Raw genomic sequence first — 27,034 nt, forward strand, 5'->3', positions numbered from 1 at the left:
ATTTTTCCCTGACTAGGCTGTTGATCCTTTGATGCTTTTGACTTCCATGGTGTTACCCGTAGTTGAAGAGAGGTAGAGGATTGGAGATAGTAATGGTGGACTGAGTCTTCCAATTCCCGTCAGAGAAAAGTTCACTAATCGCTTTCTGGATTGACTTCAATTTTGTAATTAAGAGGCCATAACAGATTATTCTTCTGCTTGGTCCAATACTTCATGTTAGGCCGTTTTACCAAATACCTAATCTAAAAGCTTCCTCCTGGCATTTATCTCTCTTTTCCTACTCTGTGCTCAAGAACAGTAATATTCACTCATGTAAGTAACTCATTTACTTTCCTGTTCATTTTTTTATCAGCTGTTTTATTGAATTCTTCTTATGTGCACAGCATTGCATTAGTCACCTAGAGGCTGCAATGATGAATGTGTTTCTGTCTTAAAAGGACCGTGACTCCAATTGGAACAATACAAGGGTACTTTGTTTTATCCAGAACAGATATGTTAGCATACCTTCCTAACTATTCTGTAGGTGGCTGGTCTTTTTTTATTATATTATTTAAACAATGTTTATTGAGATATAATTCACATATTATATAATTTGCCTATTTAAAGTCTACAATTCAATGTTTTTGTTAAGTATATTTGCAGATATGTGCCACCATCACCACAGTCAATTTTAGAATATTTTCATCACCTCAGAAGGAAATCCCATACTCATTTACTACCATCCCCTTACCCTCCACCATTCCCCTCCCCGTCCCTAAGCAACCACTTACCTACTTTCTATATAGATTTCCCTTTTCTGGACACTTCATATAAATGGAGTTATGTGGTATGTGGTCTTTTGTGTGGTTTCTTTTGCTTATCCTGATGTTTTTGAGGTTTATCCAAATTGTAGCATATATCAGTATTTCGTTTCTTTTCATAGCTAAGTAATATTCCATTGAATGGATGTACCACATTTTATTTACCCATTTGTCAGTTGGTGGACATTTGGGTCATTTCCATCATTTGGATATTATGAGTAGTACTGCTACTAACATAAGTTTGTTTATAAATCTTTATAAATAAAACACATAGGTATTTTCAATTCTCTTGGGTATATACCATGAGTAAAATTGCTGGGTCTTATGGTAATCATTTGGGAAATTGCCAGACTGTTTTCCAAAGTGCCTACACCCTTTTACATTCCACTAGGAAGTGTGTGAGGCTTCCAGTTTCTCCACATCTTTGTCAACAGTTGTTGTTATCTCACTTTTGAATTTTAGCCATTCTAGTAAGTGTGAAGTGATATTTGGTTGTGATTTCGATTTGCATCTCCCTAATGAGTAATGATGTTGAGCATCATTTCATGTGCTTATTGGCCATTTGTATATCTTCCTTTGAGAAATGTCTATTCAGATCCTTTGCACATTTTTAAATTGGATTATTTGTCTTTTTATAATTGAATTGTAAGAAGGTGCCTGGCCATTAAGATGAACTGATATTTAAAGCAGCATATCCCAATTGGGGGTCACATGGCCCTTAGGAGTTTCACATATACATGTTATTTTAAAATCTTTCCTCCAAAAAGTGTACATACACCAATCATGAAGTCTCATAGTGAATTTCTTTCAGATTCCTTTTTTTCATTCAAGAAGTATGACAATCCAGGGCACCTGGGTGGCTCCGTCAGTTAAGCATCTGCCTTCAGCTCAGGTCATGATCCTGGGGGTCTTGGGATGGAGCCCTGAGTCAGCTCCCTGCTCAGGAGGGAGTCTGCTTCTCCTTCTCCCTCTGCTCTTCCTTCCCACTCATGCTCACTTGCTTTCTCTCAATCTCTCTCTCAAATAAATAAAATCTTAAAAAAAAAAATTATGACAACCCAGAGTGGTCACATGTGTTATGTCATGCTCATCTGGAGCTGATGGCTTCAAGTCTTTCAGAGATCGATCGATGGCCCCACCACAGTGGACAGAGCCATGTCTCAGGCAGCCTTGGTTCCTGACCTGGACATATCCAGCATGCCATAAGCCTCAGATAAGAGTATAAAGTGACAGGTCTAATCTTAGTCCTTACACCCTATTCCTATTTCTACACTCTAGCATCCTCCATATACCCGAACCCCTCCCTCCTCCAAACCATAGATGCTACTTCCTTTCCTAATATGGAAGAATATTAAAGCTGGTATAAGTGTTATCTTCTCTGTTTTTTTTCTTCTTTCTAGTATATGTGTGCCTTACCCACTCCCATCTCTCCCATGCTGTCATGATATGCGCCTCCTGTGAAACCTTCTCTAAATCCACTGAGCAGAATTAGTCATTTGTAGACTTGGACTTCCGGTGCACTCTCTGGAGTCCTTTGTTATGCTGCTTGGTTAATTTGATTGCTTATTTAGCCACTTAATCAACAAATATTTGACAGATGCCTACTACATGCAGGCGATGTGCTAGCACTCTAGGTACCACTGTGAGCACGATAGACAAGATCCCCACCCTCACGGAGCTTAGAGTCTAAGTGGGAGCAACAGATCATAAATAAACAAGTGACTCTAAAGCGTGAAGTGCTAGGAAGTGGAGAAGAGAAGCGTGCTGAGATAGAGAATAAGATGTAGGGAGAACAGCTATTTAGATCCGTTGCAGCTGGCCTCACCAAATTTGAAAAGGAGCCAGTTTCCTCAGCTGGTGTGAGAAAGAGTGTTCCTGGCAGAAACAACTGTATACACATAAGCCTTGAGTAGGAAAGAACTTGGCGAGTGTGCCATTCACAAAGGGGACCAGTGGGACAAAAGCTTAGTAGGGGGTGGGGTGGAACTAGAAGAGGAAGAACAGATTCATACTCTTGTAGGCCAGAGGTCAGAGTCTGGATTAATTTACAAGTGCAACGGGAAACTATGATAGTATTAGCAGGAGATTGCCATGACCCTGTAAAAGGCATACGTTTCTCCATCCACAAACACGGGTGTGCAGAAATGTAATTTCTCCAAAACCAAATTCAACTTTGCTGACAACTTTTCATTTCCTCTGAAGGAGAACTTCATCTTGCCACAATTCAGTTGCCTCTAGTTTACAGCAGCCTCCTTTAGGAAACTACTAGGTTAACTGGGGAAGTCTTTCCCACTTCTGTGCCTTCTTCTCTTTCCCCAGGTGGTATCTGGGTTTGGGGGAGGCTCCCCACCATCCTGCTGTGGGGAAGTGCTTTATGGTCCTCGGTGACCTTGTTCCTGCTGGTTTCCAAGAAGGTGCACCATTTTCCAAGGGCACCTACACTGGGGCAACTTGGTTGGTCTCCATCCCAATCAGGAGAATCCTTTTGAGACCCCTGGCTATTTTGGCCATCTCCTTGCTGCTCTGCCCTCTTGTGTACAATTTTCCTTCTACCCTTGTAAGTTCTTCGGCTGACCTAATAATTAAATCAACATAAGATAGCTTAATAGGAGAAAAACTCATTTAATTTTGTATGTACAGCAACCCCATAAAAATATGAGCCCTAAAGGCAGGTCGGGCCGTTGAGGTTTACATGCCCTCCTGAGCTAAAGAATGGAATAGGGCCTAGGGCTTGAGAGGGCAGAAAGGTAATTCATGGGACATAAGGAGAGCATATGCTGGTAATTAGACGCTTGCCCTGGCATACAGATAAGCTGTTTAGATAAAAGTTATCTCTGGTAATAGCCCTGTCTCTGAGCTGGGCACCCTATCTAAATTCTTTTAGGTAGATAAGGGAGAGGTAAAAGTTTTTCTTGAATCTGTTGGGCCTTGATTGCCTTCACTTCAAAATAATGTACATGCTAAAAAGGCATATTTTGAGGTTATGCATTCTGCACCCTTTCAAAAGCTTCTCTTGAACGCATCAGCCTAAACACCTTGGCATTGCTACCCAATCACTCACCCAGGTGTCCTGTGGGCATACAAATTGTCTTTGGGGTTTGCAGCCTCATGGGCTTTGCCCTGAGAACCAGGCATTCCTCACTTTATCTGGGATTTCTCACTTTTTGCTCTTCTATTGTAGCACTGGCCCAGGAGTATGGTGCTGGGCCCTTCCCGGAGACCCCCAGAAACTAAAATATTAATGATTCTCAATTTTCTTCTCATCTACAGGCTTAAATCTGCCTTTGAGGTGAGAAATGGCTCCTGTGCAGCCTGAAGGCAGAGTTACCCTAGTCCTGGAGGAGTGTAACAGGTCAATATCTTCCACCTGGTGGGTTGAAAACTGCTTCCCTCTGAGCCTGACTTGGTTAAAAGTGAGATTTCCCTTCATCTGGCCCAGTCCCTGCCCTTAGGAGGCTCACCTCTACGAGCACCTCTGTCCTCCATTCTAGAAGTCCTAGAGGATGTCTAGGAGGGTCCTGGGCTTTCAAACAACAAACTGGGGAGTCTTGAGTAGAGGCACCAGTCAACTAACACCAGCTCATTGGCAGGCAGGAGACTGGTGGTTGTCTGTGAAGCGCAGCCAGGGACTGGTGGTTCCATCTCTTTCAGACAAGCACCCCCCAGGCTTTGTCCCAGGGACCCTCCCCTTCCCCCTCTGCTTCTGAGGCCCCAGCGTATTTTCTCTCAGCTCTGGGAACCAAAAAAAAACAGCTCTGTAAATCTGCATCTGAATCCAGAGGCCGTTGGCTCTGGGGCCTAGCAGCCAAGTATTTACAAACTGTTCCTGGTCTGAAGTGGGTGACTCAGGCCCAGGGGTGGGGAGGAGGGGCCCCAAGTCACAAGGGAAAGAATTTCAGGTGGGGATGGGACTGGCAAGGGCTTTGAAATCTGATTCTGGAATGTTCTCAACATTCTAAAATTTCCCAGTGGCGGACGCCTAGCAAGCAGAGGACGGAGAAAGGCTGGTGAGGATGGTAGCTGGGCGGGGGTGGCCGATTTGTTTTGCGTTTGGAGAGCCTGCCATATTGTGGTGCTTCTAAGTCAGGGACCTTATTTCATTATTTCCAGGACCCTTGGAGACGGGTCCTACCCATTTGTGGAATTTATAAATTCTCTTTCAGTCTGTCAACCTTCTCAACCTTTCAACCTTGATTATATCCTTGTTCTGCCAAGGGCTGTAAATTCCATATACATTTTGATTTAATGGCAACAACTAGCCAAAGAAAGCAGATGTCTCTTGTAAACACATTCAGGATTTATTTTGTCTCCAGAATAGACATCTCCTGAGCGGATACCTCCAGGAAGGTCCTGTTTGTGAGAGATTAGACCGTTGACGAAGCCTGTGTGATTAAGGGGGAATGTGCATTTGCTGCTGTTTCTCAAGAGGCGTCTCGTTTCTCCCTTAAGCCTAAAGCCAGCGAGTTCCAGAGCTCGGGAAAACCAGAGTCCGATTAGCCTTGGCAGAGCCCACGCAAGCTGTCTCCCTCGTTTACCAAAAAGGAAAGCTCTGCTGGAGGGATGCCAAGGTCAATGAGACACACCCGTGGAGGTTGTATGCCTCCCGCCAAGATTTCCTGTCTCTTTGGTGGCAGATCTGCCCCTGCTGTGTGGACAATCTTCCCATCTGCACTGAGTCTGTGGGACAGGAAAACGTGAAGCAATAATTTATATATAATTAGCTCACCCCACCCAGCCTTTTCTAACTCCTGTAACCACGACCCTTAACGCATACTCTTGGGAAACAGAAAATCATTGTAAGGACCGCTCAATGGGGCCATTTCACAAATTCTGGAATAGAATTGTTTGAAAGCAAAGCCCAGCGCTCAAGGTGGAAAATGAAATGAGAAGCAATGGGACAGTTAGAAACAGCTGGTTTGCAGGGACCATTTTCATGAGTAGTGGCCTGTTGCTGGACATTTTTCTTTTTTTTTTTTTTCTTTTTTTAAATTTTTATTTATTTATGATAGTCACAGAGAGAGAGAGAGAGAGAGAGAGAGAGGCAGAGACACAAGCAGAGGGAGAAGCAGGCTCCATGCACCAGAAGCCCGACGTGGGATTCGATCCCGGGTCTCCAGGATCGCGCCCTGGGCCAAAGGCAAGCGCCAAACCGCTACGCCACCCAGGGATCCCGCTGGACATTTTTCTTAACCTAAAAGGAAGATCGACTCTTCCATGAGTGTCTGTAGGCCCGTAATCATCAACATAATTTTCAACAGAAATGCTGGCAAGGCTTACTGAAACGGACCCATCAGAAAAATGTATCCTCAAATCAAAGGGCATCCTTACCACTGCTTACATGGCTTTATAACGAAGAGGATGAAGATAGTGGATGACTTGGGGATGAATGAGTGTAAGGCAATGTTACCTGGTGCACTTGCAAAGGTAACACACAAGCATCTAGATCCCAGGTTCCTAAACCTTTTGGTATTGGGTGGGACTCACTCTTAAAAAGTACTGGGGGTCCCAACATTGTTTCTTTTTTATTTTATTTTATTTTATTTTATTTTATTTTATTTTATTTTATTTTATTTTATTTTATTTATTTTTTATTTTTAAAAGATTTTATTTATTTATTCATGAAAGAAACAGAGAGAGAGAGAGAGAAGCAGAGACACAGGCAGAGGGAGAAGCAGGCTCCATGCAGGAAGCCTGACATGGGACTCATCCGGGGTCTCCAGGATCACATCCTGGGCTGAAGGCGGCGCTAAACCGCTGAGCCACTTGGGCTGCCCCCATTGTTTCTTTTCTTTTCATTTATGATAGTCACAGAGAGGGAGAGAGAGGCAGAGACACAGGCGGAGGGAGAAGCAGGCTCCATGCACCGGGAACCTGATGTGGGATTCGATCCCGCGTCTCCAGGATCGCGCCCTGGGCCAAAGGCAGGCGCCAAACCGCTGCGCCACCCAGGGATCCCCCATTGTTTCTTTTTTAAATGTGGATTCTATCTACTGATATTTTCCATATTCAATTTTTTAAAGATTTTAAAAATTTATTTTCGAGAAAGAGCACAAGCAAGAGGGGCAGAGGGAGGAGGAGAGACAATCTCCAGCAGACTCTGCACTGAGCACGAGTCCAATGCAGGGCTTGATCTCACAACCCTGATATCATGATCTGAGCCAAAACCAAGAGTCAGGCACTTAACTGCCTGAGCCACCCAGGCACCCCAGATATTTATCATATTCAAAATTAACACTGAGAAAATTAAAAAACACAGGAATCCCCAAACTCTTTTGCCATCAGCTGAGACAGATACATCATCACACCTCAGGTATCCTTTGGAAAATAATACTTTACAAGTGAAAAAGGCAAAAGCGCATCTTATTTTTATAAAAATAGCTTTGACTTTCCCAGACACGTTGAAAGGGTCTCTGGTCCACACTTTGAGAACCTCTGATATAGAGAAATGCACCCCTTTGGAGACAACTGAAGAACTGAATTCTGTGTTCAGGGGATACTCAATTAGTGTTGTTTAGTTTTCAATCTATAGCCTGAAGAAGAGGGTGCAGCGCAAGGTGGAAAAGAAGATCCTCATTTTACAGGGGTTAAAAATATGTTCCCCAGAACAGGTTTGCAGCCAGTTAGCAGCAAAGTTGAATGCCAACTTTATTTCTACTAATTCTTAGTGTACTTTTTTTTAAAAAAAGATTTTTTTTTTAAAGATGTTTCTGCGTGGAGGAATTTTTTTTTTAAGATTTTATTTATTTATTCATGAGAGACACACACACAGAGAGAGAGAGAGAGAGAGAGAGAGAGAGAGAGGCAGAGACACAGGCAGAGGGAGAAGCAGGCTCCCCGCAAAGAGCCCCATGCGGGACTTGATCCCAGACCCTGGGATCACGCCCTGAGCTAAGGCAGACGCTCAACTGCTGAGCCACCCAGGCGTCCCTTAGTCTACTTTTTTATGTGCATTCAACAAATGTTTCGGTCACTGATATTTAAAAAGTGTCACAAGGCACTGATGAGAGAAACATTCTCTGAAGGCCTGATATATGAGGGGAGCCAGTTTAGATTTCTTTCTAAGTCAACAGGACTGTGTATAAATTTTGTTTAAACCAAAAGCCTGATTTATGGTTGCCGTGCATGCCCTGTATGTCTGCTTTGTGAATGAGCTGTCGAGAGGAAAACCATCTTGTCCTTGACATATGGACCAACACTCCTACTCCCTGCATTCCTTTACAATAAAACTTGTGATTCCTGCCTATACGCTCATCTATAATCTTTAGAACTGTTACAAGATGTAAAAAGTATATAACCCTGTAAAAACTGTTCATTCTCTGGAGCACCTTCTTCTCTGTGAAGAGCATGTTCCCAGGCAGCTGTCCTAACTTGGGCTCAAATAAAACTCTCTTTCTTACTTGTAGAGATTCTAAAAGGTGTGTTCAATTTGCATCGACAACATATACCATTTATTGAGCACTTAATGGGTATGAAGCATATGGAAGTTCTTTGTCAACTGCTCTCTGTGTGTTGAGGACAGTGCTGGGCACTTTACAGCTATTTATTATTACTCGTATTTTACAGATTAAGAAATAGGAGTTGGAGAAGTAAATCATCCAGATGGCCCAGCTAGAATGTAGGAGGGCAGGATTTCAAACCCAGGCTGCCTTTTTGAAAGTCCAGGTGCTTACCCACAGAACCATATTGTATCTCATAAACAGCTCTGTGCACTCAAGGGTCTGTGGGAAAAGGTTGGCACATGTAGACACATGTCCCCGGTCCATCTCTATTGTTACATCAGTCCAACATCCGGTGAGTATTATTGTGTGCTTGGCATCGTGCTAGATCCTGTGAGGGGCACAAAAAAATATGTACCATCAATAAAATAAAAAAAAATAATAAAATAATAAAATAAATAAAATAAAATAAAATAAAATAAAATAAAATAAAATAATAAAATAAATAACAGGCCCAAGGTGAAGTCACTTGTCCCAGGACAGAAAACCAAGACTTAATTGCAGTTTCAACCTCTCCCAGGAGTGGATTTTAAACCAATCCATCTGAAATTTCTGGTTCAGCACTAGGGAGTTCATCTGCCTGATAAGACCCCTTACCCTTCCCCCTAAGGGAAGGTGACCTTGACTGAAATGATCCTTTCTTCTGCTGATAATTTCCTTGTCCCACTCCCCTTCCTGCCTATAAAATCCTTCCATCTTCCTTAAAGAGCTCCTCAGAGCTCTTTTCTACTCCCTTCATGAGATGTTCCCCGAGTCATGAATATTGAATAAAGCCAGTTAGATCTTTAAACTCACTCAACTGAGTTTTGTTTTTTACAGTGGGCACACACACACAAAATCATAAAATACAGCTCCTGTCTTTGACTTTGCCAAAATAAATGCACATTAATGGAAAGCTAACGAACGATATAAGTTAATTAGTTATGGCAAATGCCAAATGAGAGGAGCGTTCTTGGCATTCAGAGTGGGGATGCCAGGGGGCCCAGAGGGGTCGACCAAGGCACAATGGAGAAAGGAGAGTTTTATGCAGGGCTTAATAAAGGGAAGGTGTTTTGTTGTTTTGCTTTTGGGTTTTTGTTTTGTTGGGGTTTGTTTTTGTTTTTAACAGAAAAAGGAATGGGATAGGAGTCAGGAGCTAGCCTTCAGTTGGCGTTCAGGTTCTGTCACATGTGAATTTGAGCCTGGTACAGAGCTTCTTGGGTTTGAGGTCTGTGGCACAGCAGGGAGAGCCCAGCCCACCAGACTCCCCCTGGGCAGCTTGCCTCCTTCCTCACTCATGTTCAGCATTTGCGTCTCCAGAGTCCTGCCGCCCAATGTGGCACGCCCACCCTTGGAGTGGTCTCAGCCAGGAGCCCTGCATAACATGAGCTTCTGGCAGACTCACAATTTTCAAGCTTTCTGAGTTGAGTTGTTTTCCCCAAATACCCTTTGTAATCCTCCAGGTGTGTATCCACCTCCAGGTCCCCCACTTTCTTGTTCTACAGCCTTGGGCAAGTTTCCTTACCCTCTTGGGAACCTCAGTTTCCTCACATGTAAGATGCAGATAATAATGCCTTACAAGGTTGCGATAAAGGTTAATGACTGTCAAGCACTCAGTGCCTTTCTTCAGACGTCCTTGGTACTTGGTAAATTAGAACAGCAACTTATTGACCACCTCTGGTATACCGTACCTATGACATAGTCACAAGCAGCACAGGTTATGAAATGTTATATTGGATATATTTATTTCCTTGTTACACATTTTCAAATCATCACAAAACTGGGTCATCATGGAAAGATAAAAAAAGCAATAGAAAAAAACATACTGCTGGTTGTGCTAAATCTCTCCAGAGGGAAGGAGAGAGAATAAGACTGTTTTCACTCTGTAAGGTACTCAGCATTTTTTATTTTAACAAATAACCACAAATCCCTGGTTATACCTTTTTGATACGAGATAATATTATTTATGAGGACTAGTAACATCTAGTATGTAAGAATCTACTTAGGGACAGAAGTTGGGTAGCCAAAGAAGACGAATTGTTCACTCCAGTCTGACATCCCTCAAACTCAAGTTTCTGCATTGCTACTTTCCAGAAAAGGAAGGGGGGGGCGGTGGAGAGAAAGAGAGACAGAAAGAAAGACTGCTTTGTAAGCACCTTCACCAGCCCCTGTGGTTGTCGTCAGGATGCCACTACTTCATCACTTTGACAAGCTAATAATTATTGTTGGTTTCTTTCCACTAAGTTTTTTCTTATGTGGGTTGGGAATCTCAATCTAAGAGAAGTGATAGTTTGCAGGGTTTTTTTTTATTATTATTATTATTGAAGAGAAATGAAGGGCTTTTCAATGGAATACGGGTCTCAAAGGCATGTGTATACAGTCAACATGACTGAGACCCAATGATGATTGGGGGAGGGGTTCTTGGCAATTATTCCAATATTAGCAACATTCATATGGTAGAATTTAAACTTACATGCCAGTCACACACATCTGTCCCACTTAGATTTCATAAGTATACTTGATGAGGTTTCCACTTAGGATGACTTTAGCTGAAATAACAGATGATCCAACCCAGAGTTTATAAGAGAGAGGTTGGAAATTTCTTTTTTTTTTTCAAAGATTTTATTTATTTATTTATTTATTCGTGAGACACACACACACACACATATAGAGAGAGAGAGAGAGAGAGAGAGAGAGAGGCAGAGACACAGGCAGAGGAAGAAGCAGGCTCCCTATGGGGAGCCTGATGCAGGACTTGATCCCAGGACCCGGGGATCACGACCTGAGCCAAAGGCAGACGCTCAACTACTGAGCCACCCAGAAGGGTGAAGCTCCCAGAAGGTCCCAGAAGTTGGAAATTTCTTTAGTTCTATGAAAGGAAGTCTAGATAAAGGCTTCTCTCTGCCATCCACATTGTACAATTGATCCTAAAGCTGTTAGTGGCAATTCAGCTTGTAGTTTCTTGTCCATGATTGGGGTACCGAGAGGCTATCCTTGTGCAGCAGGATTTTTCTTTTTCTTTCTTTCTTTTTTTTTTTTTTCAGGATTTTTCTAAGAGCAAGGTTGTTGATTGCCCTGAAACTTCCAGTAATCTCCTCATGTTTCACTGGCACAGAATGGCTTGGGCATGCCCACTTCTGAGCTAATATGGCCCAAGGGATCAACATCTTAGATCGACTTAATCAGCTGGGATATAATAGGTATCCAGCACTCAACTATAACTTTTTTTTTCATGTGTTTGTTTTCTAGATTGGGGGTTGGCAGACTATAGTCCTTGAAGCAAATCTGGCTAACTACCTGTTTTTGTAAATAAAGTTTTATTGGAACATAACCATGCTCATTTGCTCATATTTACAGCTGCTTTTATGCTGCAAAATTGTGTTGAATAGTTGTGTTAGAGACCATGTGGTTCACAAAACCTAAAATACTGGCCCTTAATAAGAAGTTTGTTGGCCCTTGTTCTAAATGAAGGAAGTGGAGTTGAGGTTAAATGACCTGTCTGAAGTCAAAGAGCTAACAAGACACAGAGGCTGGATTCTAACCCATATGCCCAACTCTTGCTACCCTCAGGAACTTGGAAAGAATTTCTTGGGATAGGCTTGCATTTTTTTTTGTGTTGTGTGCCAATTCAGCCTCTCATACACAGCAACATTGACATAGGCTTGATGAATAAATATGTTAATAATGACTAATACAATTCCTAGAAACAATGAATGAATTCACAGGCTACTATAAATAAAGGAATAGTTTGGGGCATGAGAAAATTGAAGGGATATTTTAATATCCCCGTTCACTCAGTAACCATCTGTTCCAGGTGTCTTAAGTGACACCCCACTTAAGAATACAGAAACACCAACTGGAATAGGATTAAAAATTTTCAATGACCATAGGGTTAAAATTATGGATTTTCAAAAAATAACTTCCCATAGATGAAATGTTGATTCATATTAATTTTAAATGAAGGGAAAACAGTGAATGACTAAATATAGTATTCATAAAAAAGACACAACTATGATATCTATTTTTTCTTTATTATATTTCAATACCCCCTCCTCATCTTCCTCTCTGACTTTCCATGGTAGCCAATCTCCAAGATGGCCCCCAGTCACCTTCACCTTCTGGCATTATGCTTTCCCACAGTTTCCTTCCATATTATATAAGGGTTGGTCTTTGTGCAGTGTTAAAGTGTGCAGCTCTAAAGCTTTGCCACAGGGGCGCTGCAACCTCTAACTTAGCTTCCCATATTGCTTGCTCTGGTGGAAACCCAGTCACTGTGCAGGGAGGATGCTCAAGGGGCCCTGTGGAGAAACCCCCATGGTGGGGAACTAGAACTTCCAACCAACAGCCACGCCAACTTGCAATCCATGTGAGTGCCATCTTGGAGGCAGAGCCACCTCAGTCAGACCTTCAGATGATGACGATCTTAGGAGAGAGCTGAGCCAGCCCTGCCCTGCTCACCCACAGAAGTGCGGGAGAACATTAATACCTATTGTTATTTTGAGTCGTGAAGTTTTGGGATGATTCACTAAGCTGCAGTAGATAACTAATATGTTTCATCCATATTAGGTCAAAAGAGTGGTGGTACATGGGGTACACAGGTCAGAATGAAGGATTAGCCATGAAATAAAGGACAAAGAATGAGGCAAGTAAGAAATAAAATGAAGTGAAAAGAAGGAAAAAAAGAGAAGATATGTCCAGGTTTATCAGAGAAGTACAAGTTCACTATTTAGATAACAAAATAGGTAACTTCTATGGAGCACTTGCTTTGGTCAAGCACTGTGGTGGAATCTGTTAAGTATGCTTTCGTTAGGGGATCATAGACCCTGATTTCTTTGGTTAGAGAATTTGCACTTTAGCAGAAGGGAAGAGGGAAAAGGAGGGAATGGTAGGTAGGAGGGCTAAAAAAGCAAGACAATAGAGAACACTGAAAAGAAGGCTGCACACAAAATGGATTTGTATGGAACTTTAAAAACTTGGTGGGGAAACATTGAAAATGTCTATACATGTGTTATAGACATAAAACAGATAATTTTCCTCTTCTCTCTATTTCATTTGGTTCCCCGTTCACTCAGTAACCATCTGTTCCAGGTACTGAGCTGTTACTGTTCTGGACACTAGGAGTCACACTGAGCAAAACATAGCCACTGAGCTTGTGTTCTGGGAGGATTTTCTCTTTTTCAATGGATGGTGCCAACAAATACTCAGTCCTCCTACAAGACTGGGGAGCTGTCCTAACTCCTCTCTTCCAACCTCCATAAGGAGCCCCCGAATCTGATGAGTACTTCCTGCTGCTCTCTGTCCTCAGTGTGACTGTCTTACCTGAACCCTCATTGCCCTCTCCAGGTGGATCAGTTTCCTGGGACTGCACAATAAACTATCACAAGGAGTTGGATGGCTTAGAGCAACGGAAATTTCTGAAGGCCCCAAGTCCCAGATTAAGGTATTGGTGAGGCCATGCTCCCTTTGAAGGCTCCAGACCTCTCTTCCAGGTTCTGGTGGTTCTTTGGCCCATGGCAGCAGAACTCCAACCTGCACGTGGCATCCTTCTTGTATGTGGGTCCGCCTCCCTCTGATTCCTCCTGGTTCAGTGAGACTTAGAGGAAACTCTGTTTCCTTTGGTTTCCTGTAGGCAAGTATTTCCCTACTTATCACGCTGAGTGGGAAATTGTTTACTTGTGTCTCTTCTTAAATCTGTGAGTCCTTGGAGGCGCGGACTGTGCCTTATTTGCTCCCCCAAGGCTGAGTATAGTTATCAATTGAAAAACATCAATATTCAATATGTGTTTGTTGAATTAACTTTACTGTCTTCTCTTGGGATTACACCTTTTGTGGAGAGTGAGAAGAGAAAGACGGTGGCCCAAAGAGTCACCTCGATCCCGTTCTAGTTCTGTGAGAGAATGCACGGAGGTGGATTCTTGCTAATGTGGATCCCATGGTTTGTTTTTATTTTATTTTTTAAAAAAGATTTTGTGTATTTATTCATGAGAGACACAGAGAGAGAGGCAGAGACACAGACAGAGGGAGAAGCAGGCTCCATGTGGGGAGCCCGACGTGGGACTCGATCCTAGGTCTCCAGGATCACGCCTGGGCCGAAGGCAGGTGCTCAACCGCTGAGCCACACAGGTGTCCCAGACGGTTTGTATTTATTCATGAGCTCCTAACTCTCATGGCAGGGAACATTACAAACTAAAGGAAAGGCAGCCAGAGAATGGTTTGTTTAAAAGGGCACTTCTATTCTCTCATCTCCTCACTTCCATGAGGTTGTCTTACTTCTTAGTAGGACAACCTAAAGAATGGATGTCTTTAATCTAAGGACTTGACTTTCCAACCACCAACCTGAAAGTAGAGGTTGCCCACAACACACCCACCACCTTCCATTTTCATATGTGCTTCTCATAACTGAACTCCACACCATCCTCACGTGGAACTTCACAGGAACTTTCCCTTCCCTCTTGGCTCTTGTGATTCCTCTCTGCTCTCTTTCTACACCTCCATTCCTTTTCTGGTGTATTCTCTCTTCCCCCATGAATAATGGTGCTTCCCAAGGGTGGCAAATTGCCCTTTCCAGAGATGCCCACTCCTTAATATTTATCTCATTCCACTTTCTCTTCTTGTGGTGTAACTGACAGTCTCCCCCTGAGAACGGGGGTCTAGGATTCCTCCCCTTGAAACTGGACAGGGTCTGGTGACTGCCCTGATCAACTGCGCATGACCAAACTGGTGTTAATGTGACTTCCAAGTTGAGTCCACCTCTCTCCCTCTTCTCCCCCTTTCTCTTTCTCTGTTTGACTTGGAGCCCAGCCACCATATTTGAAGGAGCTCAGGCCACATGTGGAGGCCACACACAGGCACTCCAGCTAAAGTCTCAGTCGACAGCCAGCACTGACCATCAGATGTGGGGGTGAATGAGTGTTCAGATGACTCCAGCATGAACCCTTGAATATTCCAGCTGAGGGCCAGAAGTCATGGAGCAGAAAGGAGCCATCCCTACTGGGCTCTGTCTGAATTCCTGACCCACAACAACTTGTGAGAATTAATAAATGATGATTGTTATTTTAAGTCACCACATTTGAGGGTAATTTGTTACATTCAATAGATCTCTAATATGCCAAGAATCTCTTTTTTGTTCTTTCCCTGGGTGATTTCATTTACTTTGCTGATGTCCAGTTATCTCTCCCATCACCAGCTCTCTTCTCTTTGCAAGTGTCTCCTCCATACTTTCTTCTGGGTCCAACTTCTTGTCCATGTTCAGCATTGTACTGTCAGCTTTCTCTGTCAGGGTACCTTTCTCTGGGTATGCCTCACACTCACTCATGCACAGAAAGGCACTTAGCCTCTTTCTCCTCAAGTTCATGTCTCTTCTCCTGTTCCCTCTTTCTGTTCTTGGCAGCATCAATCTTCCCATCTAGAAATTTTAATCATCATTGATGCTATCTTTGTCTGTCCTATCCAGCAAGGTGCTAAGGTGTTGCATTGGGTCAGTTGATACATTTTTGGCTACAATACAAAGGCCAACTAAATATGGTATAGCAGTCTGGGTCCAATCAGAAGACAGAAATAGAGATGTTTAATATAGAAACATATTATTATTTGTTAAAGGTTTTATTTATTTATTCATGAGAGACACAAAGAGGGAAGCAGAGATATAGGCAGAGAGAGAGAGGCAGGCTCCCTGTGGGGAGCCCGATATGGGACTCGATCCCTGGACTCCAGGATCATGACCTGAACCAATGGCAGACACTCAACTGCTGAGCCACCCAGGGGTCCCTAATATAGAAAATTATTAACTGTGACAAAAGAGCAGCTATGAGATAGGAAGAAACTCTCCATGGTACACTAGGGCTGAGGAAGAGGACCCAGGGAAAGACAGGCTTGGAAGGGGTTCAGATTGTATAGGAGGTGAGATTCAGGTGATTGAATTGTAGAGAAGTTCTCTGGATTGGCAAGGCTGGAGTTGGTCTGCAGTTGCAATAGGTCCTCCTTTAGAGTGTGTGTGGGGAGGGTGGCAGATAATCAGCAACCAGTGTCATGGATGTGCTGGAAAAGCCTGAAGAACCTGTCTCCCACAGCATCCCTCCAGGGTGCCTTCTACTCAGAAAGCTTAACAGCATGCTCCCTTTAAAGGAGGACTGCTGTAAAAAAATTCCTTTATCACAGAACATATATTAGACGGTGCCTTTGGAACTGAGAGGCAATAAATGATTAACTAACACAGATGGCTTAAGCAAATTTATTTATTGTGTCACAAAGCAAATGATCAGATACTGGCCAGTTCCAGAGTTTTCTTGAATGTCAATGTCATCAAAGATCCCGATGTTTTCCATCGTTCTCCCACTGTGTTGGACATATCTTCCCTCAGAGTTACAAAGGGCTATAGCACCTAAAGGTATCTTCAACAAAGAGCGTTCCATCCACCAAAAAAAGAGGTGGCGAATTTCCTCCTTTGTCTCGCTTTAACAGTTTTTTAAAAATATTTTTTTATTTATTTATGAGAGAGAGAGAGAGAGATAGATAGATAGATAGAGAGAGAGAGGCAAAGACACAGGCAGAGGGAGAAGCAGGCTCCATGCACCGGGAGCCTGACGTGGGATTCGATCCCGGGTCTTCAGGATCGCGCCCTGGGCCAAAGGCAGGCGCCAAACTGCTGCGCCACCCAGGGATCCCTCGCTTTAACAATTTTTAATTTTATTTTTTACTTATTTTATTTAAATTCAATTAGTTAAGATATAATGTAACATTAGTTTCAGTTGTAGAGTTCAATAATTCATCAGTTGTATATAACACCTAGTGCTCATTACATCATGTACCCTCCCTCCACTCACCTCCCTTCCAGCAGCCCTCAGCTTGTTTCCTATGGTTAAGAGTCTCTTCTGGTTTGTCTCCATCTCTGATTTCATCTTGTTTTATTTGCCTCTTGGTCTCACTTTTTATTGAAGAGGAAAATATTTTGCAGAAGGTCTTAGGAGACGTCCCATTAATTTCCATCTTAAGAATTGTGTTTTATGCTCTCCCTCTGATTGTAAGAATGGCTGAGATGCAGGGTCTTAAGCCTTCAGTGAAAGATGGGCTTTGCCAGTACAGAAAAGAATGCCTACAGGAAGATGGTAACCCTACCCACCTCACACCTCTATCCCCATTCCCCCTCCCTCTGGGTAGTCACAATGAACCCAGGTGCCCTGGATAGTGACAAGCCCTGAGTTCTACTCTTGGCCAAATGTTAAACAGTTCTTGAGGAAGGACAAAAGGCTTTCTATGGTCTCTTCATCACCTTAATTTTGATACTTTTACAGAAGCCATTTCCAGGGCATCCTGTAACCAGATGGATTTTCCTGAAGGGTTAACCGTGACCATCTCTCTCTCAGGCTCCAAACCTCTCAATGAGGGGGAAGTTTCTGAGTTAAAAAAATGGACTTTCATATCAGGTCATACAACTTACACTGAAGTTCTAATTGCACGACTAATTGCACGACCCTGGGCAAGGAATTTAATTTCTTTATGTCTAAATTTCTCATCTTTTAAATGAGGGTAATAAAAGTACCTATCTCATAGGTATGCTATGAAGAGTAAATGATATAATACAAAATGGCTTTTGGCACAGAGTGAGTCTTCAATAGATATTACTTTTGTCAGCTATTATTGTTCCTCACTTTATATCCAATTGAATCTAAATTTCTTAAGCGACCATTTAAAATCCTGTAGGAGCTGACCCCAATAAAATTTTTCCAAACTTACATTAAAATGGATGATCTTCTGTACTGTGTCATGGGCTACTTGAGGGAAGGATTATATTTTATAAGGCCAGGATTTAGCACAATCTTTGGCCAAAGTAGTTTCTCTCTATTCCTATGTGCTTCTCACTTGTGGAAAAGGTCTTGCTCATTATACAGCTTCTGTCTTTTTCTACCTATGCCTTGCTCTTGCTGTTGTCCTGTCTGCAATGTCCTTTCTCTGTATCCACATGCCCCCCTCACCCCATCCAACTTCCTTCCAGGCTCATCTCAGAAGCAGTCTCTTCCCTGGTGGGATCTCTTTTCCAACTCATGTTTGAAAAATGTCAAGCTTCTGAAAAACGGAAAGAATAGTGAAGAGCACTGATACACTCTTCACTTACATGTGGCAATTGTTAATATTTTTGACATATGCTTTTTTTTTTTTTAAGAGAGAGAGATGTGAGGAGGGACAGAGGGAGAGAGAGAGAATCTCAAGCAGGCTCCATACCCAGCTCAGCGTCCAATGCAGGGCTCAATTTCACCACCCTGAGATCATGACCTGAGCTAAAACCAAGAATCAGATGCTCCACTGAACCACTCAGGCACCCTGATACCTGTTTTCTCTCTATACATATCCTTCTTTTTAGAGCCATATGAAAGTTGCTGACATCATGATACTTTACATTCAGCATGTATCACGTAAGAGCAAGGATGTTTGCCTACAAAATTACAATATTGTGATCTCATCTCCCAAAATTTAACATTGATTTGATAATACTATTTACTGTACAGTCCCCCCCCCTCCGCCCCCCGCCGCCCGCCCACCCCGGAAAGCAGATTACTTCGCTTATTGTTGTGAGGATCAGGAAATTACAATGTGACTTCAAGGTCTTTTATTTAGTAGCAGCTGTAGACAATACATAAACAAATAGGTATGACTACATTCCAATAAAACTTTATTTACAAAAGATCTCTCTGGCCAGATTTGGCCCTTAGTGTGTTGTTTGTAACCCTGATTTGGAATAGTACTCTTGCTTTTTTTGGGAGGGGGTGCCTTACAGAGCATTGACTTTTTAATTAATTAATTAATTAATTAATTAGAGCATGAGCAGGGAGAGAGGCAGGAGGAGTGGGAGAGGGAGGATCTCAAGCAGATTCCACGTGGAGCACAGAGCCCAACTTGAAGCTTGATCCCACGAGACCATGACCTGAGCCAACACCAAGAGTCCGATGCTCAAGAGTCACTCAGGGGCCCTGAGCATTGCCATATTTTAATTGTCTAATTCAGTTTTCTTGTAGAATGCTTCATAACTGGATTCAATGGTTTTATTCTGATTTAAATTAAACATCATGATGAGAAGAATATACAAGTGATATTGCTTACTATAGGGGAAAATTATGGAAGACTTTGAAATAGACCAAAAATAATATGGAGCAACCTCAGCTGAAGGCTAAGCACCATCTAATAATGCTCCCTGCTGTGCTGATTTTATGGGGTTTTGTATCTTTCATTGTCTTTGAGCTATTTTACAGCTTTGGAAATTGTAGAATACTGTTGATAATCTATGATTCTTGTCTTTAGAAATGCAAATTATGTCCATTGAAATGCAATTGATTTTTGACTTATGGATAGTGACCAACCCTCCATCTATTAGGCAATTTAACTTCAGCATTCCTGACTACCTGATGTATGTGTTGGACTCTGTCTTTGGATTCCCAAAGTTAATTGAGTCAATTGTTACGTGCTACTCGTTCTTATGTTAATTAATGATTTAAATAACATCTTTAACACGTGTTCATTTTACATCTGCGTCTGAGTCATAATTATACTCTCTTTTAAATATTACCTTTAGCAGTATTTTTCATTGTGTCACTATAGGATGCATAAAAGGTTAGTTTTTCCACATATTGGTGATAGTAATTTTAATCACCTAAGGTGGATCTATCGGATCTTTCCATTGTAAAGATATATTTCCCTTGTATTCGGGAAATACACTTTGAGGGTGATACTTTGAGACAAAGTGAATATTCCAGTTGTAATAATTTTTCACCTGCTGGTTTCAGTATGCCCTGAAGATCTTTGCCCGTGTCAGTTATAACACTGGAGTTGCAAAATACGTACCCTTTCTAGATACCCACCGTTGGACACCCGAGCTCCTCCTTTGAGCCACTCCAGCATTTTCCTTTCTTAGGTTATATTACTCTTTCAAAAGCATGGTGAGTAAGACTGAGACTCGGGGCACTGCCTGACTTGGCTCAAACCCAGGCTCTTTCTTACTAGCTGCATGACTGGCAAGTCATTTACTCTCTCTTGTCTCGGTTTCCTTATCTGTGAAGTAGGTGCAATAAAGGTACCGTTTTTTGCAGGATCGTGTTGGAATTAAGTGAGCTGCACCAAAGCGCCAGAATGCTCCTTTGCGCGCAATTACCTGCTTAGTAAATGTCAGCGGCTATTGGGTCATAATTATATGTATCTATTTGCTTCCTTTTTATTTTGAGATTTTATTTATTCACGAGAGACTCACAGAGAGGGAGAGGCACGGGCAGAGGGAGAAGCAGGCTCCACGCAGGGAGCCCGACGCGGGACTCGATCCCGGGTCTCCAGGGTCACGCCCTGGGGCTGAAGGTGGTGCTAAGCCGCTGAGCCACCCGGGGATCCCGTGTGTCTGTTTGAGCCCCAGCTTTGCCACATCTCAGAGTGTCCCTGGGTAAGCCACTCGGCATCTCCGAGTCTGGGGCTCATCTGTCACGAGGGTGCAGCCTCGCGGTTTCCAGCCCATGCGTCAGGGCTGGCTCGTGGCGCCGGGCACGCAGTGAGCCTTGAAGACGAGCGGTCCCCGCCGCGGGAGTCGGGGTCGTGTTATTCGCTGTAAGGGGAGGTGCATGCTTTGAGCTCCGGACCGCAGACGTCTTTTCACTTTCGCAGCGAGCCCGGCTGGAGCCATCCACCTGGTCTGGGCTGGAGAGAACACGTGAACGGAGGAATCCCCAGGGCCTCGCCGCGGGGCACTCGCTTCCCAGCCGCACCTCTGCCTGCCTCCCCTCCGCGCCCCCGCTGGGAGCTGCCCTCCTGCCCGGGCAAGCGACCTTCCCAGGGGCGGCCTCGGGCGAGCCCTGGGACCCCGCGCCCGCGCCGCTGCGTGACGGCATCCGCCGCGCGGCACCGAGGTCCGACCCCTCTCCGCCCCCGGCCGTCGGCCGAGGCTGAGGTGCGGGGGCTCCCAGCTGGGGGGGCCGCCGCCGGGACGCGGGCCCCGGCCGCGCACCTGCGCCCCGCGCCCCGCCGCGCCGCTTCCTGCCCCGCGCGTGCCGCGCTCACGTGACCGGGCCTGGGCGGAGCCGGGGCGGGCGGGGATCACCTGAACAAGGGAGTCATGTGAGCGGGGCGGGGCGGGGGCGGGGCCGGCGCGGTCACGTGACGCGGTTCCGGGGCTGCCGCCGCCGCCGCCGCCGCCGCCGCCGAGCCCAGCCGAGCCGAGCCGCGCGCCCCTCGGGCTCCCGCTCCGCTCCCGCTCCTGTCGTGCTCCTCCGCTCCTCCTCGGCCCCAGCTCAGCCTCCGCCCTGGCGGTGCGACCATGTCCCGGGCGCGGCCCCCGGCAGCCGCGCGCCGCTAGCTCCGCGCTCGCCGCGCAGCCCGGGCCGGGCGCGATGGGGGCCGCCGCCGGCCGGAGCGCCCACCTGGGGCCCGCGCCCGCCGCGCGCCCGCTGCGCTCCCTGGTCCTGCTGCAGCTGCTGCTGCTGGTCGGGGCCCCGGGCGCCGCGCGGGCCCAGGGCGCCGACTTCCCCGAGCTGTGCAGGTGGGTGGCCCCGGCGGGGCGCGGGCTTGGCTCGCGGTGCCCGGGGCGCGCGGCGGGGCTGGGTGGGGGCGGGGGCGCCCCGGGGAGGGGCTGGGCCCCCCGAGTCTCCCGCCGTCCGGGGCTGGGTCCCGCGGGCCCCGAGGGAAAGTTGCCCGCGTGGTGGCGGGGACGGGGGTCGTGCGCGCGCGGGCGGGGGGCGCGGGGTTCCCGCCGCGGCGCTGCCCCGGGGGCGGGGGGGGGCGGGGGCGGGGGGGGCGCTGCCCGGGCACTTGTGGCTGTCACTGGGTCCGGGCGGCTTTGTGTGCGAGCCGCCGGCCGCCGCCACCCAGCCGGTGGCACGCTGCGGGCACCCTCCGCCCAGCCCTTGCCCTCTCCCAGCGGTGCGCCGGCGAAGTTGGAGGACGCGGGGCTGCAGCTTCGCTTTGTTCCCACTGCACGTTTTCCTCCAAGTTGCAGCAGCGGGACCTTGGCGAGGCCCCTCAGTGTGGGAGGACACGGCACGAGTGGCCTCAGAGTTGGGGGGCGTCGGTTTCACTTGCTGATTGGTTTCCTCCCTGTAGGTTTTCCATTTCTCTCTCTAAAGTGGCTTTTCTGCAGAAGGTGACTCCCCCCGCCACCTCCGCCCCGATCGGGAATGGAGGGTGGTCGCCCCGTATTGGCTTTCAAGACTTTACCCTTCACTTCTCCGAGCCTAACTTCCTGTCTAGTTGCTCACATGATGTCATTGTCTCTGGGGTGGATTATTCTAGTGGAGGCTTTCGCTCTGGGAATCATGATTGTATAATCGCGAGTCCCGTCGAGGGCTGAGAGTGCCCTGCGCCGGCGAGGATAGGAGTCCCCCGGCTGGGGAACCACCAGCCACCAGAGAATTTTCTGACCAACCTTTCGTGGACTGTTTAGGATGATGGAAAATCCAACTTATACTATTTTTTTTTTTTTGAACTTTGGTAAAAAGGAAGCAGGATGAAGGGTTCAGAAAGACCAGTGGACCGGCGCTAGCAAGTTACTTCTCAGAATGAAGTTGAGCCCCGCTTTGAGCTGAACTTTGAGCTTTTGGTGGGGTTTATGGGATTCTTAGTTTTTTCCTTTGGATCAGACATGGTCTGATTCGTACCCCTGAGTTTAGGACTTGCAGATACCACTATTCTAAGGAGAAAAAGGCTGAGCTCACAATAGAAATTCCTTGCAAGGTCCGTGTTCTTTATTTCTTTTCCCCTCTTTTGGGGAGAGGGGAGGATGGCAGGCTGGGGAATTTACTGCACATTAGTTTATAGTTAGTTGGCTGCCCTAAGATACACAGAAAAAGGGGGTCAATTTCTGCCAGGTGGAGGTGTGGCTTACATTCAAAGGAAGGAGGTTTTGGAATAATGGCTAATGTGACCAGCCCTATCCATGAGAAATTAGCTCAGCGGGGCTAGTGGTGTCGAAGTCTTGGTCTTGTTAGTTAGCAAATTGGAATTTATTTTTTAATAGTTAGGGTTAAAGTTGGCTTCGAGGGCAGACACATATTTAGTGGCTGATGCATAGGGGGGGGATGCTCAGTTTCGCATTACGTGAGTCCTCTCAGCGTCTTGAATTTGAATCTGCATTTGTTCACCTCATTTGCGAGTGGAACATGGCCTCTGGGTCCAGTAGGAAATGGCCTTTGTATCTTCAGCTTCGAAAATGCTAGAGAGCGCTCTAGGGGGATATGCATTGTTAGTGTGACAAATGTGTCTTCTGCAATCTTAGAATATCTTTAAAGTTGGCGCTTTTACTCTTTCTGCCAGATTTCCTTAGGACAGCAAATCTCCCAGTCCATTCAGGGGTGGGCTTGCACACATTTCTTTTCTCTCTCAGCACTCTGCGGTTTTGCATTGAGATTGCTCCAGAGCTGTGCATAATCTCAACTTTAAACTCAATTATTCCGCCAAATGAAATTCTTCCTATTTATTCCCATTTTAAATGAATACCTTGGCTTAAATACTTAAGTTTTTTTTTTTTTTTTTGGCTGGGGGGGAATGTAAAAAATCTGTGTTCTTTTATTAGGTAACCCTGGCTAAAAGTTCTTTAGCATATATTTGAAGAACAGGAATGTGAGCTGATAATTTTTTAAATACAGTATGAAAAGTTCTACTTAGTATCACCAAAGCCAGGATGTGTTAAGCTGCCTTTTTATTCTATCTCTGAGAGTCCATTTGTCTGAAATGTGAATAACCCACCCAGATCCACCCCACTTCTCCCAGGAGCATGAAAAGCAGACTTTACAAGTGTTAACGTTTGTGTAGTTTGGTCAAGTGGCAGCAGACCCCAGGTAGACATCCGCTGTAGACCCAAGGATCACATCCCAAATATTTGTAAATTGCTTGTTTGTAATACAGAACATATTTTTCTATTGAGAATCGTCTTGCTCGTTGTGGTTTGGTGCCCAGGGCAGTCACCAGAAACCCGTCATCCACACCACAGCTTTGGAGTGCCCAGACACTGCACAGCCTTAATTGGAGCCCTGGTGGTAAATGTTCATTGTCTCTCAATAATAGAGTTGGATCCTAGGAAGCAACTTCTCTCAAGCCAGCTTTCTAGAACCAAAGAGGTCCCTTAGAACCCACTGGAGGGAAGTCGAGTCTGCTTCAGTCGACCTGCTGCCTGCAGGTCACCAGGTGAGGGCAAAGCCAAGGGCCAGCTCTCTCCTGGGGTAAGGAGGTGGCAGGGGTGTGGTTTCTGGTGTGGTTAGTTATTGGGAGGGGTGAAGAAAACAGTAGAGAACTATTTCAGCAGCAGCTTTAACTATATTTGTGCACATGGAGGAGAGCACAGGTCTCTGAGTTGTGTACTGAAAAGCAGGGACAGAAAAGGTGATTTTCCCTAAGTGTATCTGGCCCCCTGCAGCACTTATTAGCACACTGTTTCTTAGAGTACCTCGGTCGTCTGTTCTCTAAGATACAAGATGACTGTGCCAGGTGAGACGTGTGCTGTAGAAGTTGGTGTATTCTTAGTCACCAGCCGTTTCTTGGGGAGGGTTGGGGAGGGTGGTGGGGTGGTGGTGGTGGTGGTGGTGGTGCTAGGAGAAGGAACGTGTTTCCTGAGGCCACTGTGCCTGGCTGTGGGTCTGGCGGGTACCGAGGTTCTGAGGAAGGAGGAGTGTTAGTGCTGGTGAGGGATGTCTGGAGGTCAGTGGGGCTGGAGCAGTGAAAGCCAAGTGGCCATGCAGAGTCACCAAAAGTCACCAAGGTACTCTCTGCTGGTCAGTAGCTTTACTTATCACTGTGTGATTTACACCTCAGAAAATATCATTTTACATCCTATGTAGTAGGTGAGTTTCCATTTTATTTAGATGTTAACATCATTGGTTAGGTGAGTGAGATCTTAACAGTTTGTACTAGTTATAAAATAGTGCACTGGACTGCTTGATCTAAGTAAAGTACTTTATAATTTATTCAGAACAAGTTTCCCCCCAATCATTTGGGTACCAATGCTGGAAAGTTTTTATTATATTGAGAACAAGAGAATAATGAAGCCAGCTGGGAGTTGAGGTTGGTTTAGTTGCTGTCTCTAAAGAGATTTTTTTTCCTGAGGTTTTTTTTTTTTTCCTGAGATTTTTCTGAAGGAACAATGCTTATATGCTTAATTTGGGCCACATGTTAAACCTGGACCACATCCATTTGTGTGTGTACATTTCTTGCAACACTAAGTGTGTGTAGAAGCCCACAATTGTTAATTATGGGTACATTAGATCTCATGCATTAATTCTTAGAAGAGTGTTCCTGATAAATTCCCAGAAAATGAATTCCTGAATGGATTTCACGTTTTTTATCAGTGTTACATAGAAGGATTTTTAAAAGATGGAGTTGAGAAAAATAATTCAGATGTTCTCATCTTTATTTTGATCTCGGCATGTAAAACTATTGCGTTGGTCAGAGGTTTCGTAGGGTCTCAGAACTGGGACTGAGTGACAGGAAGTAGCTCATTACTTTGCAGGTAATGTTCTTTCTCTTTCTTTTCTTCTTCTTTCTTCTTCTCCCCCCACCCCCCTCCTCCTCTTTCCCATTTCTTCCTTTTTGTTTTCCCAGCCACGGGGATCTGTCTCTTGGTAATGGCACCCGCCATTGTGGTGTGTGAGAAGGTGGAAGTAGCTGAGATTGGGTATGCCTATGGATCCTTTGTGTCTTCCTTATAGCTAACTCATGACCACTGAGGGACAGAGGCCTGAACTTATGCTTATTATGTTCTCCTCATCTTTAATCCTGGCAAGGTGACGCAGGATTCATTTATTCTCCAATAATTTCTTAAGCAGAGGGAACAGTGGGAGAGGCCAAAGCTGGAATTGGAGACCCCAGGAATGGAACATCATGTTGGAAGAAGATTGTGCTGGCCACGACAGCAGCAACCATGACACCCTTCTCGCGTTATGTTTGTTAATTTTAAACAGTGTAATCTTCCTATTGGTTTTCCCTTTGATTTAAAAATAATCTAAGATGTTAACTCATTTTTTGCTCTTTTGAATAAAGCTTTTGAGTACTTACGTACAAGATTTTGCGTGGACTTGTGCATTCCTTTTTTTCTTGAGTAGATACGTAGGAGTGGAATTGTTCATTGAATGGTGAGTGTTTAACTATGGGGGCTGTCAAACTGTATTCAGAAGTGGATGCCCATTGTGCATTCCCATCAGTAGGATAAGAGTTTCAGTTCTGCGTCCTTGCTAACACTTGGTCTTAAAAGTCTTTTTAATTTTGGCCATTCTGGTGGGTTTGTAGTGGTACCTCAGTGCCATCTTAATTTCCATATCCCTGACTTCGTGACGTTGACTATCTTTTTTGTGCATTTGTTGGGATGTCTAATGATGAGCATCTTCCATGTGTTTATTGACCATTTGGACAATCTTCAGTAATGTCTGTTAAAACCAGTCTTTTGCCACTCTCCTCTCCAGTTTTTCTGGGGGAAGGGTCATCTTAATGAGTTTTAAGGACTCTCTCTGTTTTCTGAGTACAAGTCCTTTTGTAGGTATGTGTAATGTGTACTATGAATATTTTTTCCCAGTTCCTGGCTTGCCTTTTTATTTCCTTGATGTATACTTTGATCAACAAATACTTTAAAATTTTGCTGAACTTCAATTTATTATTATCTTTTAGTGATTCCTGGTGTTTGTAGCTTAAGAAATATTTACCTGTGTTAAGGTTTCTCAATTTCAGCCCTATTGACATTTAGCCTGGGTAATTCTCTGTTGTGGGGACTGCATTGTGCATGGAGGATGTTAAGTAGCATCTCTGGCCTCT

The 27,034-nt window shown here is 44.8% G+C and overlaps 1 protein-coding gene across 1 annotated transcript in view; it reads left to right on the plus strand.

Moving 5' to 3' along the window:
- The first annotated feature begins 21,443 nt into the window (after positions 1–21,443).
- IGF2R (insulin like growth factor 2 receptor) overlaps positions 21,444–27,034 on the plus strand; it is a 99,877-nt gene continuing 94,286 nt past the window's right edge. The window contains exon 1 of the mRNA XM_041743476.1: positions 21,444–21,782. Coding sequence (XP_041599410.1) covers positions 21,634–21,782 — 149 coding nt within the window. The 5' untranslated portion in view covers positions 21,444–21,633. The remainder of the gene's footprint in view (positions 21,783–27,034) is intronic.

The sequence above is a fragment of the Vulpes lagopus genome, chromosome 2 (genome assembly GCF_018345385.1).
Source record: "Vulpes lagopus strain Blue_001 chromosome 2, ASM1834538v1, whole genome shotgun sequence".
Lineage (NCBI taxonomy): Eukaryota > Metazoa > Chordata > Mammalia > Carnivora > Canidae > Vulpes > Vulpes lagopus.